The 17,015-nt window shown below is 42.0% G+C and overlaps 2 protein-coding genes across 2 annotated transcripts; one reads left to right on the forward strand and one right to left on the reverse strand.

The window, feature by feature from the left end:
* Nucleotides 1–775: 775 nt before the first annotated feature.
* Nucleotides 776–10,477, reverse strand: selenot1a (selenoprotein T, 1a). The gene is made up of 6 exons (XM_017703375.2): nucleotides 10,303–10,477; nucleotides 8,010–8,120; nucleotides 6,317–6,443; nucleotides 3,582–3,669; nucleotides 2,417–2,583; nucleotides 776–1,332 (listed from the first exon to the last, which is right to left on the reverse strand). Exons 1-5 carry the CDS (start codon nucleotides 10,431–10,433, stop codon nucleotides 2,459–2,461), a joined length of 582 nt encoding a protein of 193 aa, XP_017558864.1. The 5' UTR covers nucleotides 10,434–10,477; the 3' UTR covers nucleotides 776–1,332; nucleotides 2,417–2,458.
* A 1,206-nt stretch (nucleotides 10,478–11,683) lies between these two features.
* LOC108430725 (stress-associated endoplasmic reticulum protein 1-like) lies at nucleotides 11,684–16,688 on the forward strand. The gene is made up of 3 exons (XM_017703376.2): nucleotides 11,684–11,908; nucleotides 12,352–12,427; nucleotides 15,951–16,688. The coding sequence occupies exons 1-3, from the start codon at nucleotides 11,828–11,830 to the stop codon at nucleotides 15,989–15,991; spliced, it is 198 nt and encodes a 65-aa protein (XP_017558865.1). The 5' UTR covers nucleotides 11,684–11,827; the 3' UTR covers nucleotides 15,992–16,688.
* The last annotated feature ends 327 nt before the right edge of the window (nucleotides 16,689–17,015 follow it).

Genomic DNA, 17,015 nt, shown 5'->3' on the forward strand with positions numbered 1-17,015 from the left:
TGTTGGCTGGATATTTTTGGTTGGTAGGCTATTCTCAGTCCAGCAGAGACACTGAGCAGCACTGCTGCGTTTGTATCAAAAGGAATGATGTGGACTCTTTGCTCTAAACTGTAGACAAGCTGAAACCAAAGTTCTGGAAAGACCAGCTTGTGTGGATTAAGATAATTAATGTAATCTAGTACTAAGAGATAAGACATCTAACCTGAAGTAATCTTATTAAGACCCAAGACTGCTGCTGCTACTATCTAGGGCACAAAGATTTAACAGTTCTATGCCACTAATCCCACCTATTTTCCACTTTCCTACACAAGTAAATCATTAAAATGTAGTCGTTCAGAGTGGTCAAGTGTGAAACGCACATTTGTAGAGTCTAAAGTGGTTTATAGTGACGGTGATGGGAACCAGATGTCTGACGCACCTCTAAAAGGCCTCCTTAAGGCCTCTAAAATACTCTCAAACGACAGTTGACACTGCAGTTTAATCTCACAGTCATTCATTTCAAACCTCATGTAGCGAAGTACAGAACCAAACACCTACTGCTTTACTGTCCAGTCACTGCGTATGTCAAAACAGAAAAGTCTTAAAATTGCAGGTTTAAGGTCTTTGCAGTGGCTCGGTAGCTCTTTCCAATGTTCCTTTCAAGTGTTGTTCAATCATATTGCTTCTGAACTTCTGGAAGTCCCTCCTTCACCATAATAACACCAGGTGCAACTTCCCTTTTTCTTAATTTTCTTAATATTTTCAAAAAATTTTATAGTTTCAAAAGACATCAGACTCACCTTTGATAGAATTTATTTTATTTTATTCTCAGTTAACATGGTTGGCTATAGAAACGAATACAAAAGTTACAGGAGGTCAATAAAACAACCCACAATCTGTCTAATGTTAAATAGCCATGACTGGGTCAGTTGAATAAGTTACACGTCGTCTTCAATCTTTTATGAAAGAACGTAAAGACCATGTTTGAGCCATAGGATGAGCATTAAAAAGGCGGAAGCTGAAAGACTCCCCAAGATTCCCGTAGTGGCAGGAACGCTTGAAGCAGCTCAACACAAACTCTACAGATGAGCTTCAGTGCAGATTCTCTCTTACCAAAATCTACATACATGTTAATCCTGAACTGAATGGTTGTTACACAGCATGTGGGCTTCAGTAGTAACAAAAGGCCACTGCTGTTGCCGTGGACCCCAAGCCGGTATCTGTAGGCGGGCGTCTCCGGGGGGTGTGGCGAGGAGCGAGCGGGACATCCGGCCTGCGCTAGTAGATCCACTACTTTCAGCACAAACCTTCATAAACGTCGCCTCGCAACCGTAGGAGAGCCCCACCTCAAAACTGGAGAGAGGAGTGAAGAACACAGTGAGCGCTGGGTGATATGATGACATCGTTATTGTAATAAATTACAGCACAGTGCCAAAACAAGCGGATATAAAGCGGATATCGTCAGCAACTAATACCCCCTCTGAATGTCTGATAATAAAAAGAGCCTTCAGAGCAGAGAATATGAAATGTTTAATACAAATCATTTTTGAGCATATTTTTTAAAATGTTGCTGTTCGGTAACACTTTACATTTATGCCATTTGGCAGAAGCTCTGATCCAGAGCGACTTACAATTTGCTCGTTTTTTTTCTACATCGGTAGGTAGTGTTGGGAGTCTTGCCCAAGGACTCTTATTGGTATAGTGTAGGGTGCTTGACCAGGTGGGGGACTGAACCCCAGTCTCCAGGGTAGAGGGCAGAGGTGTTACCCACTACACTAACCAACCAATATTGGTCAACAACATACATGCATATGTGCAGCCCTAAAGAGATCCCGACCTAAACTGTTCATGTGAACTTCCCCTCGAGTCTTAAGTACTAAAGAAGGAGCTCTAGGGTCAATTTGGAAGGTATTTGTGACATTTACTCGTCGATACTGGCAAAGTATTGTTTCAGTGGTCAGTTAGGGACATAGGCTTTAGACTTTCTGGGCCAAAGTGCCGTAGATATTATTGTTAACCCTCGTCTAACTCTGAATTCAGTTCATGAAGACCTTGCCATATAGCTGATGAGCTGAATCAGGTGTGTTTAATGAGGTAGTGTGCTGAAGTCTACGGAGTTTTGGCCTGCAAGGACTGAAGCCTGACACAGGTGTTTTAAATGCAGCTTACATTTTGCACTCATTGAGAAGGCCAAAGACAACGGATGTGAGAGAAATGTTCGGAAGCACCAACTGATGAGTGCAAGTAGGTCACAACTTCAGAAACTTGATTGATTTTTAAACCATTTTGGTTTTATGATGTACAGTACTGGAAGAACTAAATTCATCTCTAGGGCAATAATTGCAGGTGTCAACAAAGAAAGAACTGAAGAGCGTACCCTTCACTATATAAAGTCCTGAATGATGTGGCATGTGGACTGTCTGGAAGCTATACGTACATGGAGGAGTCCTAGGCTCCAGGCAGTGGGGAGGAGAAAGGGTTACGAGTGATGGTGTGGGAGTCTGTCCATGTGCATGTTCATCTTCATCTCGTTCTCCAGGATCTGCACCAGCTGCTGCATGGAGGGCAGGTGGCCGGACTCCAGCTTGGACCAAACCGGAACATCTAATAAAAACAAACATTACCAATATACTGATTTCTGATGCCGCATACCTGGGTTTTGTGCCTGTTTTAGTCTGGCAGTGAACTGCGGTTCAACACAAACTGCTTCCCCATTTTGAGGTCATTGTAGTCTTCTACTAAGAAGGTGATGAAAATGGGCAAGACTGAATGTGCTGAAAATAATTTGGATGAAATGCACAAAGAACCAAATTAAGAACGGCGCAGAACAGCACATTTCTAGATTAATTTACAGGGGAAACAAAGACATTTAAAGGATAAAATTGAGAAAATAAGGAATCCTACGCATGCCAATTACGGTTTAATGCGCAAACTTCCTATAAAATTACGTCAGATTCAACAAAACACTCACTGTAACACAAATATACATCATTACATCGAGCTATATAACAATACTACTTATAACATACTACCAAATAGCAATAAAACACAACGTTAAGGTTTTAAAATCTGATGGCCATGTTTGAATACAAATTAAATTTGATAATTCAAGTTAGTAAAAGCCTATATCATTATTAAACAAACAATATTTATATTAGTCTGTTAATTATTAGTAAATAGTATTAAAATGCACTGCTGCATTTTTGGATCCAAATTAAACTCAAATTCAAGTGACTAAGCCTACTGTTAATGAACTACACAGCTTGGCTATGTAATAAGTAATAACGCGGCTGTGCATTGCAGTGATTTCAGTGTTGGGCACAATCCCTAATCCCTGTGGCTTAATGCTTTATTAAAATGCTCAAATTCTACCAACAACAATCAGTAACATGGAATCTTCTACACACGTCTAACGGAAACGAATCCTAAATTAAACCTCAGTAAAACCATGTTCGTAGCAGGTTTAAGACAAACCTCAGTTAAACCTCAGATACAACCAAATCTAGAGGCAGGTGTATGACTTAAACAACGCTGGTTTCATTTTAAACCGCAGCTTCACAGGATACAGCACAGGACACAGAGCACTGATTTAAAAGTCTTACCGTTGAGCGTGATTTCAAAAGCACCCGTAGACATACACTGATTTTCAATCATATTGCTGAAGAAGAACACCATCATGCAGGCATATACCTGCAAACAAACACAAACAAACAAATAAATAAATGGACATTTAGGTGCAAACCCATTTCACCTCTCGCCCCTACCACTCAGCCTCTACCCCTCTGTTTTGCGTGTTCACCTCTAGGGGTAGGATGTCCTGATTCTTGTTGAGATAGAGGGGTACGGTGAAGTGTTTACGGCTACATGACCCTCCAAACAGAGGTTTTTCAGAGACACTCCAAACAGAGTTATGAGAAAAAATAAAAACCGGCAAGTTGGCTGAACAAGAGACCAAAGAAACCCACAAATGTGAGATTTTTCTCCGTAAAAAATGTACCAGATATACATTTTTACATACATACATGCACCAGAATGTAACCAGTGCTCCATTTAAGGTGGAACAAGCCAATTCAAATAAGAAGCTGGTGAATATCTGACAGCTTCACATCACTGAAGAATAAGGGGTGGGTGATGATAAATTTTCTACCCCGTCTCTGAAGGCACATCATTCCGTAAATGTAACTAAAGACCAGACTCTTGATTTGAGGGTCCCATGTCGTAGGGAAGATTTCAACCACTAACAACTGTAACTCGGTTCCAAGGGGCAAAGTGACACTTGAAAACAAGGGATGGGGTAAATATAAGACATGGGATTGAGCCTTAGTGTCACAAAGTGATTCTTAAAACATGATGCAAGGTGTTTTATAGCTCAACCGTACATTCTCTGAAAAACAGAGCCATCAGGTGATGCTCATTAGCACGGAGACATCACTAACATGAGCTAAAATGTGATTACACAACAGAGACCAAGAAGAGAAAAATTATCAGGGGGGTGACCAATGAGCTTCAAGCACATCCACAGGGGACTGATGGCTGGAGGCTGTTTACTCACAGAGCACCTTGGAGAGGCTAAAGCTACAAACACAACAGTTTCCATTTCCCTCACACAGATTAGGTTTAAGCCTTCAGATTCATTTTTAGTGGTGAATCATCACTGCCCTTTACCCACTGCAGTTAAGGAAAGTGAGCGCTAGTTTACTTTAACTCGCCAACCGCTCTAACAGGAGTAGAGAATACATTATTTCAGCCTGACTAATATCAGTTGATTGATAACATCAGCCGATATTGATGGAATTAACAGCACTCAAAAGAGAACTACTGAAAAATAAGAAAACAAGATGTAATCAACAAAAATCTAAATATCTGTAGGTGGCTTCACCCACAGTGCTATAATATTTATATTATTTAAGATTGATTTTATGAGTGTTAAAATAAATAAATATAATAATAATAAATCATAATAACGTTACATTTATATAGCACCTTTCACAAACCCAAGGTCGCTTCACACATCAAACTAAGCAGTGAAGGAGGAAGAAAAAAAAATGTGCATTAAAGAGAAAAGTCTTTAAGTCAGATTTAAAAGAGGAAAAAGAAGGGGGGTCCCGGAGGGATTGAGGAAGAGAATTCCAGAGTTTGGGGGCTGTGGCACTGAAGAACCTCCCTCCCAAAGTGGAGAGTCTGGTGCTGGGACAGCAAGTAAGTTATTACAAGAAGACCCGAGAGAGCGCGAGGGAGTGTAAGAGGTCAGCAGCTCTCTGAGGTAGGGTGGAGCAGGTTATGCAAGGCTTTGAAAGTGAGTAGTAAAATTTTTAACTTCATATGGGGCGAGACCGCCAGCCAGTGTAGCTGAGAGAGCATGGGTGAGAACGTACTGCTCTTGAATCAATTTTACAGGGGGACCAACCAGGGGCACATAATGAAGGCATGAAGCAAGCACAAGAAAAACAAAGCAAAAACAAAACACCAGCGAGTTGTGGCAGCCAACACGCACAGCGTACACTCAAAGCGGAACCGGAAGTGATATATAACCACAAACAACCAGCACCAGCTCTCAACTGACAACCAAGAAGTGTGTCAATTGAGATGTGACACTCATATCTGTCAGTAAGACATTATAAACTGCATTATAAAATTTTAATTTAAATACACTGTGATTCAAAAAGATTCATCCGATTTCAAAGTGCCATAATTTTACAGTCGTGAGGCGTCTAGGAACCAATCACAATCCAACTGTAAGAGGGGGTCATAGAGTTTCTGACCGGCTCCCTTCAGTCTGAGAGGAGCTGAGACCCCTGAATGTGTGTGAAGTGAATCCATCAGAACTGTGCAGCCTGATTTTCACGGGCAGTGAAGCTCCAGCAGCTCAGAGCGTTCGGCGTTGGTTCCACAGCACTGGATGATCTCCGAAATCCCACTGAAAGAGCCGTGAGAGCAGCGACGCCCGACACGCTCATTCCAGTCTGGGATGAGTGTGACTGTGGTGTTGATGTCGTCCGTACAGCTGGAGCAGGTTCATGTTGAGCACTTGTAAAATTACATAAACTTTATGGTCAACTAAACCATTTACAATATGCATTCCTCTGTAATGATTTGCAAGTGAAATAAATCACTTTGAATTCAGACGAATCTTTTTGAATCACCCTGTAAATATTCAACTTTATGAATATTATCGACTATCAGACTTCCTGCCTCTTAAAACTGGCATCAGCCTGTCACATCAGTCATGCTCTACTACAGACACCAGAAGCGAGACAAAGTTTATCTATCTATCCATCCATCCATCCATCCGCAGCTTTAGGTGCTGAAGTGTTGACACACATGTTCAAGCTCTCACCTTATTCTCTTGACTCCAAAGCCAAAGTCCTGGAGTTGGCATACCGAAAAGGGCAAACGGGTCCTTCCCTACGACAATCACTCCGATCACCAGCAGTTTGAAAATAGACAGAAAGGAAGCAACGTACCTGGAAGAAGAAAAAGAAGGAGAAAAAAAAAAAAAAAAAAAAAAAAAAACACAATTTGTTGATATTTCTACAATAAATCAGTCGAATCAGTTGGTCAACATAAAAAAAAAAAACATGCAAAAGGTGCTTTTTCGCTCTCATTCGACATTCGATATTCTGAGCTTGCCGGTTGGTGCGAAATAAGGACTGTGTTACGTGATGATGTCATCGTGTAACAAAGGAAAAGGGCTGGAATTCCAACGAGGCTTTTCAGGCAGCTGAGAAAAGTGGTTTCTGTCCACTTTGAGTTCTGTGACTTCATACACTGTTTACCTGCACTAAAAGCTACAGTAAACACAGTAAAACACAGTAAAGGGAAAAAATAGCAAAGCATAACAGGTCCCTTTTAACAAACACTGAACACTGCATGAATCATTAGAGAGAGCATAATCCTGTTTCACTGGATTCATCGCAGCGTCGTATGTGAAATGCTGAATAAAAGTCATGATAGTCATTATTAATCATACTTATTATATAACAACTTACCACCTACCCAAGTTCAATGATTACATAATAAAAGTGCAATAAGGTTAAAGGGGAATTCCACTGACTTTTCAAAATAATACCCATCATTCAGAGTGGTTACTGCGAAATGCCCTGTTATAGAGAAACTTAGAGTCAGAATCGTTCACAGTGGTGGTGATAGGAACCAGACGTCTGAAGAGTTTAAAAGCTACCTTAAAGAAAGTTACTACACACATACTTTACCTGAGGCTTCACAAATTGTTATACAGTCCTGCCAAGATAAGACTTCTGACCTATTTTTAAAAAGCCATCAGTGGGGGACTTGTTTGAAAGTCACTTTAAGGCAAAAAAAGTCCTCAAAGAAACCTTTTTATATTGTTTTGCTGGATTTAACACCATTAAATACAATGGCTATACTTGTGTTCTGGACATCGAGACCTCTGGTTCCCAACACCACCTCTATAAAGAATTTCTATACCATTCGCCAAACGTGTGGTCTGATCTTCAGAGTCGGACCAACTCAGACTGAGCCATAAAACTGACCCAATATCAGGTTCAGCTCAGTTTGGTCAGTTTTTCCAGATCAGTATTAATGTTTTGATCCAGCCGGTCTGTAAAGCTTCTTACAGCCCATTTAGTTTGGCAAATGGTGTTGGGTTCATTTCTGGCTGATTCCAGGCTGTTCAGCTGTTCTTCTGTCACAGCTGCCGACTGAAAAGCTGCTCAGTTGTGACGGCAGTTTGGGAATCTCTTCTTCAGAGTCTGACCAAATCAGCTGTTGGTCTCAAAGCCGTTGCTTGGCAACAGTATCTCATTGTTCTCGGAGTGATACAGTGTTTGTGAAAATAATGAGACATTATGGCAAAGTAACAGCTCGTTTAGAACGCTTCTCAACCAATCAGCTCACATGGCCGGAGCTAACTGCTGTATAAAATGCAAAAGCTGTTTCTTTTGTAATCAGACGATGACGCAACAGCTGTCAGACTGAATTACTGTCCATCATAATAGCAGGAACAGCTATAAAAGGTTTATGATGCAGTGCTGAATGAGCCCCTCTCTCACCTGTAAACAGGCAGAGGAAGATAGTTCTCCCCCTCTATGCGGATGTCTGGGTACCGCTGGTACAAAGCCTGCGTGTACTCCTCAAACACCCGCTTGTACCCTCAGGAGATGCTGGAACAGAACACAGAGGATTTTAGACAGCAACACACAGCAGTCTGTACACAGAAAAAAGGGAAGCAAGGACCCAGGAAAGATCATGTGACAACCACCGCTGGGAGGGAGGAGTAAAAATAGGACTATGATCTCTCCTTCCACAGATTTTCCCTTTGTTTCTGTCTAAATAAATAGTGAAGATGTAAACAAAGTCCTACAGAGCGGTTTGATGTGAAATGCTCACAGTGGTGCCTGTGTGTGTTGTAGACAAACCCCTGGACCCCATCACCACCAAGCTTAGGCAACCGTTTCACACCAAACCACTTTGAATGACTTTACTTGCCTCTTAATGACTGAACAATGCAGAAACTTTGAATCAATCCAAGACTGACCATCAGGGCCTCCCCCTCCTCACCATCACCAACCCGCTCTCCCGTTCATTTCTGCCAACCGCAACACCCTCAATTACATCACTGTGCCATCCAGAGGCACCAGCATTGAGATAGGATGGGACTGTTTCAGCTCACTCCAACTTTTCATAAAGCCTCCGCCAGAGACCGCCTCCGCCAGAGACCGCCTCCGCCAGAGACCGCCTCCGCCAGAGACCGCCTCCGCCAGAGACCGCCTCCGCCAGAGTAGCCATTACTTAAAAGCCCTGTAGCCATTTAAGTAAGCCATAATAATGATATGGTTTCCCTTAATTATGACACAGCATCTAATAATTATGATTTGCCATCTCAAAAATACAACTTACTGTCTCATAATTACGACTGACTTTGTAAGTCCTAATTGTAAGACAATTTATGATATAGCATCTCACAATTATGATTCAACGCCTTTTAATTATGACTTAGTGACTCATAATGACTTACTATGTATACACAATTATGCCCTAATCTCATAATTACGACTTACTATTTCATAATTGTGACTTAGCATCTCAAAATTACGACTTAAAGTCACGATTATGACAATTACATAATAATAATAATAACCTTTTATCTCGAAATTACAACTTGCAAAGTCATGATTACGAATTACTAGCTCATAACAACGACTCTGTGTCTCAAAATTATGCTTCACAAAGCCGCGATATTACCTTATAATCTCATAAATGACTTAAGTTTACACAATTACGGTTTACAAAGTCTCGATTATGACTTTGTATCATGTAATCACGACTAACCAGCTCATAATCATGACATGCTTACTTATAAATAAGACTTAACAGCTCATAACAACGACTGCGTCTCAAAAATCACACCTCACCAAGTCATAACATTGCCTTATAATCTCAGAAATATGACTTAAGATCACATAATTACAATTTACAAGGCCTTATGACTTCTCATAATAACGACTTATGTCAAAATTACAGATTAAGTCATGATTGTGACGTATTCTCATAATTATGACTTGGTGTCACATAATCACAACTAATCATCTCATAATTATGACTTACTATGTCAATTATAACTGGCTTACTTATAAATATGACTTAACAGCTCATAACAATGACTTAGTGTCTCAAAATTATGCCTCACGATGTTGCCCTACAATCTGATAAATATGGCATAAGATCACACAAATACGACCTACAAGGTCTTGCTTATGACTTCTCATATTAGTGATTTATTATCTCAAAATTGCGCCTTAAATCTACTTAGTATCACGTAATCACGACTAACCATCTCATGACTAAGACTTGCTTACTTATAAATATGACTTAACAGCTCATACCTATGACGCAATAGCTCCTTAGCCTTCTGTCACGATTACGAGGGCAATTTCTCACCATCGTGAGGCATCAAGTCGTTTTTTATAAGACATTATTAGGACTTTTCTGTTTTCAAGTGGCAGAAACGGGTTCGCACGCATCAGACCTGCTTAACCTGAGGAGCAACGGCTGTTAATCGGATTAGAGTCCGCGGAAGCGGCTAGTTCAATTAGCCAGGCTCTTCACACGGCTCGGCCGAAAGCCTGGCTAGCTTTCTCGAAGCGAGGGGAACATTGGCTCGGCTTCTGGGCTCAGCTACCGAGACAAGTGGGACAAGCCGCGGCCGCAGCCGAACCCCGTGTCTTATAACCGGGGTCAGAAAACGACCGTTAGCCACTGCGCTAAAGTCAACATAGCGTTAGCTTACCGGTGTATAGCCTAGCGCTACCTGAACACGGAGCATTTCTAGAAAAACCGTCTCACCAAATCTGGAACTTGAGCAGCGGCCCCGTCGCGAACTGCATCTTCATCTTCTTAACGCCGGTGTTTTCGCCGGCGGCGCAATAAAACGCGCAAATCCATAAAGAGAGAAAGGAGAGCGCGAGACACCGCATCCTCACCGCAGCTAGCCCAACGGCACAGCATCCGGGAACCTGGACGGGGCTTTAAGGGGTGGCGTATGCGCTGGCGTCACCCGGTCGCCTGGCTGTGGAGGCTGGCTGCGTTCCAATAACATCTTACAAAGCCAACACATGGTTCTTTAATGGTTCTTTAAAAGGCAATCGTCCTTTTAGAACCGTGACTTCTATGTAGAAGCATTCGCAGGCTTGAATGGTTCTTTGCATGGTGAAATAGTTCTTCTGGTTGATGGAGAACCATCAACCTGACTTGACTTGACTTGACTCGAGAATGTGCTGTATGTGGTTCTACATGGCACCAAAATGGTTCTTCTATTATTTACAGCGTCAAAGCTTGTAACCTTTTTGGACTGTATAAAACCGTTTTCAGAAACGTTCTGTATAGAACCTTGTACAACACGTTTTCTATCAGTCTGAAGAGCCATTTCGCCATGCTAAGAACCCTTTAAGCACGGAATGGTTCTACATAGAACTCGTGGTTATAAATAGAACAAATGCATTTACTAAAAGACTGTCCTTTATGAGAGCGCAGGAAGCCTGGTGTTGTGATGAAGGCAGCATTAGAACGGCTCATCACGTAGCAAGTGTGGAGTGAGCAGTGTCGATTTGAGATGCGGCCAAGCTCCCCAAAGTCGCTACGCATCTAAAATAGTGCAAATTTCATATATTTTTTTTTCTTTAACTGGGAATGTATTAAAGCACTAAACTGCATTCTTAGGGCAATAATAAATGCTCATCGTTGTAATAAATAACACTTCGCATATTTCGATCAAAGCAGAATAAACGCACTAGGGTGGAAAAAAGTCCAACCAAACCTCACACATATTGGGATGCAGAGTGTGACCATGCAGCAAAGCAAAATTAATGAGAACAAACACATTTTGCAACTCTGGGAAGCAGTAAACTCTTCAGTAGCCCTATTGCTGGTTGATGGTTTGTGGAAATGTTAAAGGGAAATTTCACCGATTTATCAAGATGTATATATATAATTCAGTGGTTGAGATGCAAACAGCATCATTCAGAGAGGTTTGGTTAGAGTCGATTTATGAGGAGAATAGACACTCCATATTCCCCCTTTATAACAATAACAAAAATAAAAATGAAAGCATTTATGAGTGCAGAAATTTAGAAATTTGGAAAAGACGGTGGAGCTGCCCTTTAATATAAACAACCAGGCTGAGATTGGTTGGACCGAAAGGCTCTGCAGCAACGGTTTTCCGGTGGAGGCGGAGTCGAGGTTTTTGAGTACGTAGACATAAGCCGAGATAACTTTTTCTTTCTCGGTCTTTTAGAAGCTCGTTTCTCGGCTTAGTGCAGACTTCAACTCGACAGCTATTCGACACCCAGGCTTCACCCAACCTTCTGCAAAGATGGTGGCGAAACAGAGGATCCGGATGGCGAACGAGAAGCACAGCAAGAACATCACGCAGAGAGGAAACGTCAAAACCTCGGTACGTTAAGCTTCACCAACGGGCGAACAGACCGATTAAATAACGGATAACCGGTCAGATTTACCCCGTTTCTCATCCTTATAAACTCTAAATAGCGTCTAAAATGGTTTACAAGTGCTAATGTTTCGAGATATCAACGTTACATCGACGTAAATCTCGCTTGAATCTGAGGAAACGGTCGTTGGCGTCGAATTCTCCGCTCCACCTTAAATGGTGCAGCAGTTGCGCGCTGGCTCCTCAGGCGCCAGAATGGAACTGCTCCACCATTTAAGGTGGAACGGATAGTTGGAATAAGAAGGACGTTACAGCGCTTTCTTTCTGCTTCCTCTGCTTCTGTGCAGTCTTTTTCTTGTCAGATAACGAAGCAGTGCCTCCGTCGTCAACACGGTGGTCGTATTTTACGCCAAAATCTCTTCAAAATCTGTTTTCTTTCTTTTCCACAGAGAAACACCACAGAGGATAAAGTCTCAGTGGGACCGTGGCTCCTGGCTCTCTTCATCTTTGTGGTGTGTGGATCAGGTGAGCAGAACAACCAGTTTGATTTATTTGTGCATCAGATTTCACTGTGACACTTTTTTCAGTGCTGCCTCTGTGCAGAGAGTTCTGCATATTTGCTCAGACATATCTCTGTATCTCTGAAGTATGCCGTAAAAAATCAAAAAGGCGTTTATTTTTTGCGTCTGTTTTGGTGTTGACTCTTGAAGAGGATAGAATATTCGGGAAACAGAGATGTACAAATGTGTACAAATAAAATGGCGAAGTAAAAATATGCATATTACTAAGTAATGCAAATGATATCCTAATTTGCTGCTAAATGATGGGCAAACATATGTATGTATGTATGTATGTATGTATGTGTATATATTGTCACTGTCGTGCAAATACCCAGATTTATTTTTTCCATAATTCAGTTGCATTAGAATTTCATCATGACACAAATGATCCCGTTTACTTGAAACAAGTATATAAGTAGTATTTTCATATATATATAATATATAAAATCTATAGGGTGTCCATGAGGTCATCGTCGTCCGTGAGGGTGTCCGTGAGGTCATCCGTGTCCGCGTAGGCGTCCGCATCCGTGACGGTGTCCACGAGGGCATCCGCGTCATCGAGGGTGTCCGTGAGGACATGCCCGTCAGTGAGGGTCTCCGTGAGGGCGCTTGCATCAGTGAGGGCGTCAGCGAGGGTCTCCGTGAGGGCATCAGTGAGGGTCTCTCCGTGAGGGCGCCCGTGTCCGTGAGGGTGCCCTTAAGCAAAACCTTGAATTACAAGATAAGAGTGTTTTTTGAGCAAAGCTGGCCTGATAACCTTTTTAGACGGCAAACACCACGAGCCTGCAGGTGCAGCAGCTCCCACGACTGTTTTTGAATCATTCTCGCAGCAGAAATGCCAGCAGAGTTGTCTTTGCCAGTGGCCGAGGTTCTCCAGAGTAACTTGTATTACTTAGTTAGTTATATACTTACACATTTGCCTTGAGATTGGAATGCAAATGTTGGCAGATTCTTTTGTCCAGCCTTCTTAATCTACGAATAATAGTTACAAGCTTAAAATCAAGGCCACGATCCATCACAATGTCAGTTATCAAAAAGGTAGTCTGTTCTGGAGTCTGATTGGCTGAGCCGCGTTGCAGTCCATTGTAAAATGTTTGATATACAAACGCTCACTAGCACACATCAGAATTCAGTTTTAATGCACAAAGATAGTAACCCTTGTGTTTGTTACTCTGTGGTCTGGTCAACCCACCACATTATTGTTTTTCAAATCAATACAGCCATAACAGTTTATGTAAGAATACCAGATGTTTAAAATACCACAAGTGGCCAGCGTAGGGTTCTCATTTAGCAGCTGTAACCAGTCAGCAGCCTGTCTGTGTTGTCCACCGCCTCTCTTTCTCTCTTTCAGTCGCTCGCTCACACACACACACACACACTCTATCAGCAGGCCATGTAGGAGGAGAACAGAGTGAAGGACACAGCACCAACACACTTTTACTCCCTGTGGGCTCAGCCCAGCACCACATGTGTGATATAAGTGTGTGGGGGTGAACAGAGTGAAGACCCTGAAAATGGGTTATTTTATATGTTCTTCACAGAAAACAAGCAAAGACCAAAGAATCTACGGTTGAAATAATTTTTATTTTTGGTAAAGAGTCAAAATGGATCCCCCAGACCTGGAACGCAGTACCGATAGATCAGTATGTATGTGAAGTAAATGGCCTGAAACCTCATTGATCATTATTGTACCCTACACAAGAACCTGATTTTGTTTAAACTAAAGGGTTGCTGCTGTATTACGTTCATGACTAGATGACCAAAAACTGAAAACGGCCCAGTCTGATTTCGTAGATCGGATGAGGGCCGCTCGTTCATTTTCAGTGTATGTGAGCTCTTACTCTGATTTCTTTCGTTTTTCTCAGTCTGCGCATGTGTGAAAACGGAGCACATTCTCCATCAATCCGAAGAGCCCTTCCATCATGCAGGAACCTTTTAATCGTGCGAAAGGCTCTTTGAGTGTTCATGGTTCTCCACAGAACCATTTCCTTTACTAAAGAACCCTTGAAGCAACGTCTTTTTTTTAAGAGTGTGTAGCACCAAAATTGGTTCCACTATTGTTGCAAACAACAGAACCCTTTTCTTGGTATTCTATAGAGCCCATTGTGCTAATAGTGAGTTTAAGGGTTCATGTTATGCAGAGGTACTTTGAACTTTAGAATGGTTCTTCACCCTCGCACATCTCATCTAGTTCTGTATGGTTCTCAGTCTTGGCGACCCCTTTTTTTTTTTTTTTTTTTCCAGCGGTTTCCTGACTCCACGCTGTTGACCCAGCCAAAGAGGCCCTTGTTAATTAGTTAATCAGGTGTGCTCACAAAAATATGCAGTGTTTGGTTGGAAGGACTGGGGATTGGGAACCCCAGCTCTAAAGAAGCATCCACTGAAAAGGCTCTAGGGAACCAGAAGTGGTTCATCTTTGGCATCAAAGTGAAAATTCGGTCTATTTTTTCAAAACATCAGCATAGCGAAGTACTTGAAATGTAAACAAAGTCATTCGGAGTGGTTTGGAGTGAAGTGCTCTGTTCTAGAGAAACCTGGTCAGAATTGCGCACAGTGGTGGTGATAGGAACCAGACGTCTGAAGCAATTCAACCTGTACATGATATGGTTATGGATACTTTGCAGGGTGCCTGAGACATTGTTATATGGTGCAGTGCATTGTTATTTTTTTATTACAGCATTTTACCATCACCAACATCACATATACAATCTCAGTAGGCACGTGTGGGTTCACCGGTGGTTCTGGATAGTAAATAAAGCGGCTATATTTGTCTTGTAGACATGGCAACACCTGGTTCCTATCACCACCACTGTAAAGAAATCAGCTTGTGTCTAGAGTTAAGGTAGATGTCTAGAGTTATCCCGAACCTCTACAATGAACCATTTCAATGAACCTCTAATTATCCTGAACCACTCAGAATGAAATGTTTACATCTCAACCCTTGAGTTATGCAGAAATTTTGGAAAATGGCTGGAATTCCCCTTCACAACAAGAGCCCATTGGTTTTAAGAGCGTGCACCGGTCATGTTTTTGAAACCCTGCCAATGCTCTCTGTTTCTCTTCTCTCTGTTTAGTGTTCCGGACAGTATTTGCATTAGATATTTTGACATTTTCACTCATGCTTTTCTCCCTTTTTGCGCTCTCTCTTGTTTGTACGCCCTGGCATTTGTTGCCCCGGTGGTTTTGGCAGGCAGTTATCTGATCCCAGTCGAGGGGTTAAACAAGCACAGGAACGATGCAATCATTCAACTCTCCTTGGAAAAGCCGATAGCTGGCTTTTGTGTGGCTGAAGAAAGGAACATCAGTGTCCACTGGAATAAAGTTCCAGACTGCTTTAGAAGTGGCGCCTCAATGTGGTTCTCATCATAACCTCTGCTCAAAGTTCAAAACCGCAGCGTTTTAGTCTTTCGCAGCCGTCTGTTCATGTTTTCCAGAGTTGCATTGTTGGTCGGCCTTTTTAACGGGATTCTGTTTGTTTCCGCCCTCAGCGATATTCCAGATCATCCAGAGCATCCGGATGGGAATGTAACGAGGCGTACGATTCCGCTGTCCGACCACAACTCAGCATTCCGGCCTCCGCCTACTGCTCCTGATTTCGCAGCGGAGGAATTTCTGCCAGAAACTTCCAGTTAATTTACGTGTAATATACTGTAATCCTGTTCCTTCTGTCAGACGTGGACCAACATGCCGTTCCTCCTCTGTGCCTTATCATGATGAGGAGAAATCAAGCTATAAACCGCGGTTCCAGCGTATTATTCCCTCAATAGGGGCTCTAGAAATATCACGATGTTATTGTGTGACTTAACATTCCCCTGAATTCTGTTGAAATTATTTTGCTGTAATTTCGTATTCTCTGCAAATTAAGGGGCGTGTCCTGATTCCTGTGTACTAATGATCGAACTGACCAGTAGTGGACGCGAGCTGGAACTTTTTCAGACAAAAACTCAACACAGTCGACAGAGTCTTGCGCCTATGATTTGTTTGATCATTTGTTTTTCATTTCTTTTTGATTCTAACAGCACTTCTGATAGCTGTGTCTGCGCGCGTTGCTGAGAAGTCAGTGTTTTTTGCTGGGCTGCATACAGGCTTCGTCTCATTTACAGTTCTCAGGCACATATTGCTCTCGGGCAAACCCCACGAGGGGCATAGAACTGTCTCAGATTTAGACTGATGCCTCTGATGGATCTTGGGAGAGTTCAGACTTAAATAAAATGTCACTGAAAGCATGTGGTGTGTGTTGTGTGTGTTTTGTTTGTGTGTGTGTGTGTGTGTGCTTTTTTTTTTCCCCCTCACCAACATTGCATACGGTGTGTTCTGCAGTCTCAAAGGGTCATCCCATCATCCCACAGATACTTCAGAATTTCATCTTTATTAAATGAAAGCTGTTCTAGAGAAACACAGTGGCGGTGATGGGAACCAGACATCTGAGGAGGTTAAAGGGGAATTCCACCAGTGATTCAGATTCTCGTATTATTCAAGCATGGAGATGTTAAAAGTCATCAGGAATGGTTTAATGTGAAATGATTAATTATATAGAGACGTACAAACTCCGA

The sequence above is a fragment of the Pygocentrus nattereri genome, chromosome 2, assembly GCF_015220715.1.
Source record: "Pygocentrus nattereri isolate fPygNat1 chromosome 2, fPygNat1.pri, whole genome shotgun sequence".
Taxonomy (NCBI): Eukaryota; Metazoa; Chordata; class Actinopteri; order Characiformes; family Serrasalmidae; genus Pygocentrus; species Pygocentrus nattereri.

Bases quoted from the DNA above. Each gene is read 5' to 3' on its own strand.
- LOC108430725 (XM_017703376.2), top strand. From the start codon at position 11,828: ATGGTGGCGAAACAGAGGATCCGGATGGCGAACGAGAAGCACAGCAAG. The intron at 11,909-12,351 runs GTACGTTAAGCT...TCTTTTCCACAG, and splicing joins GAGGAAACGTCAAAACCTCG to AGAAACACCACAGAGGATAA. The intron at 12,428-15,950 runs GTGAGCAGAACA...TTCCGCCCTCAG, and splicing joins CTTTGTGGTGTGTGGATCAG to CGATATTCCAGATCATCCAG.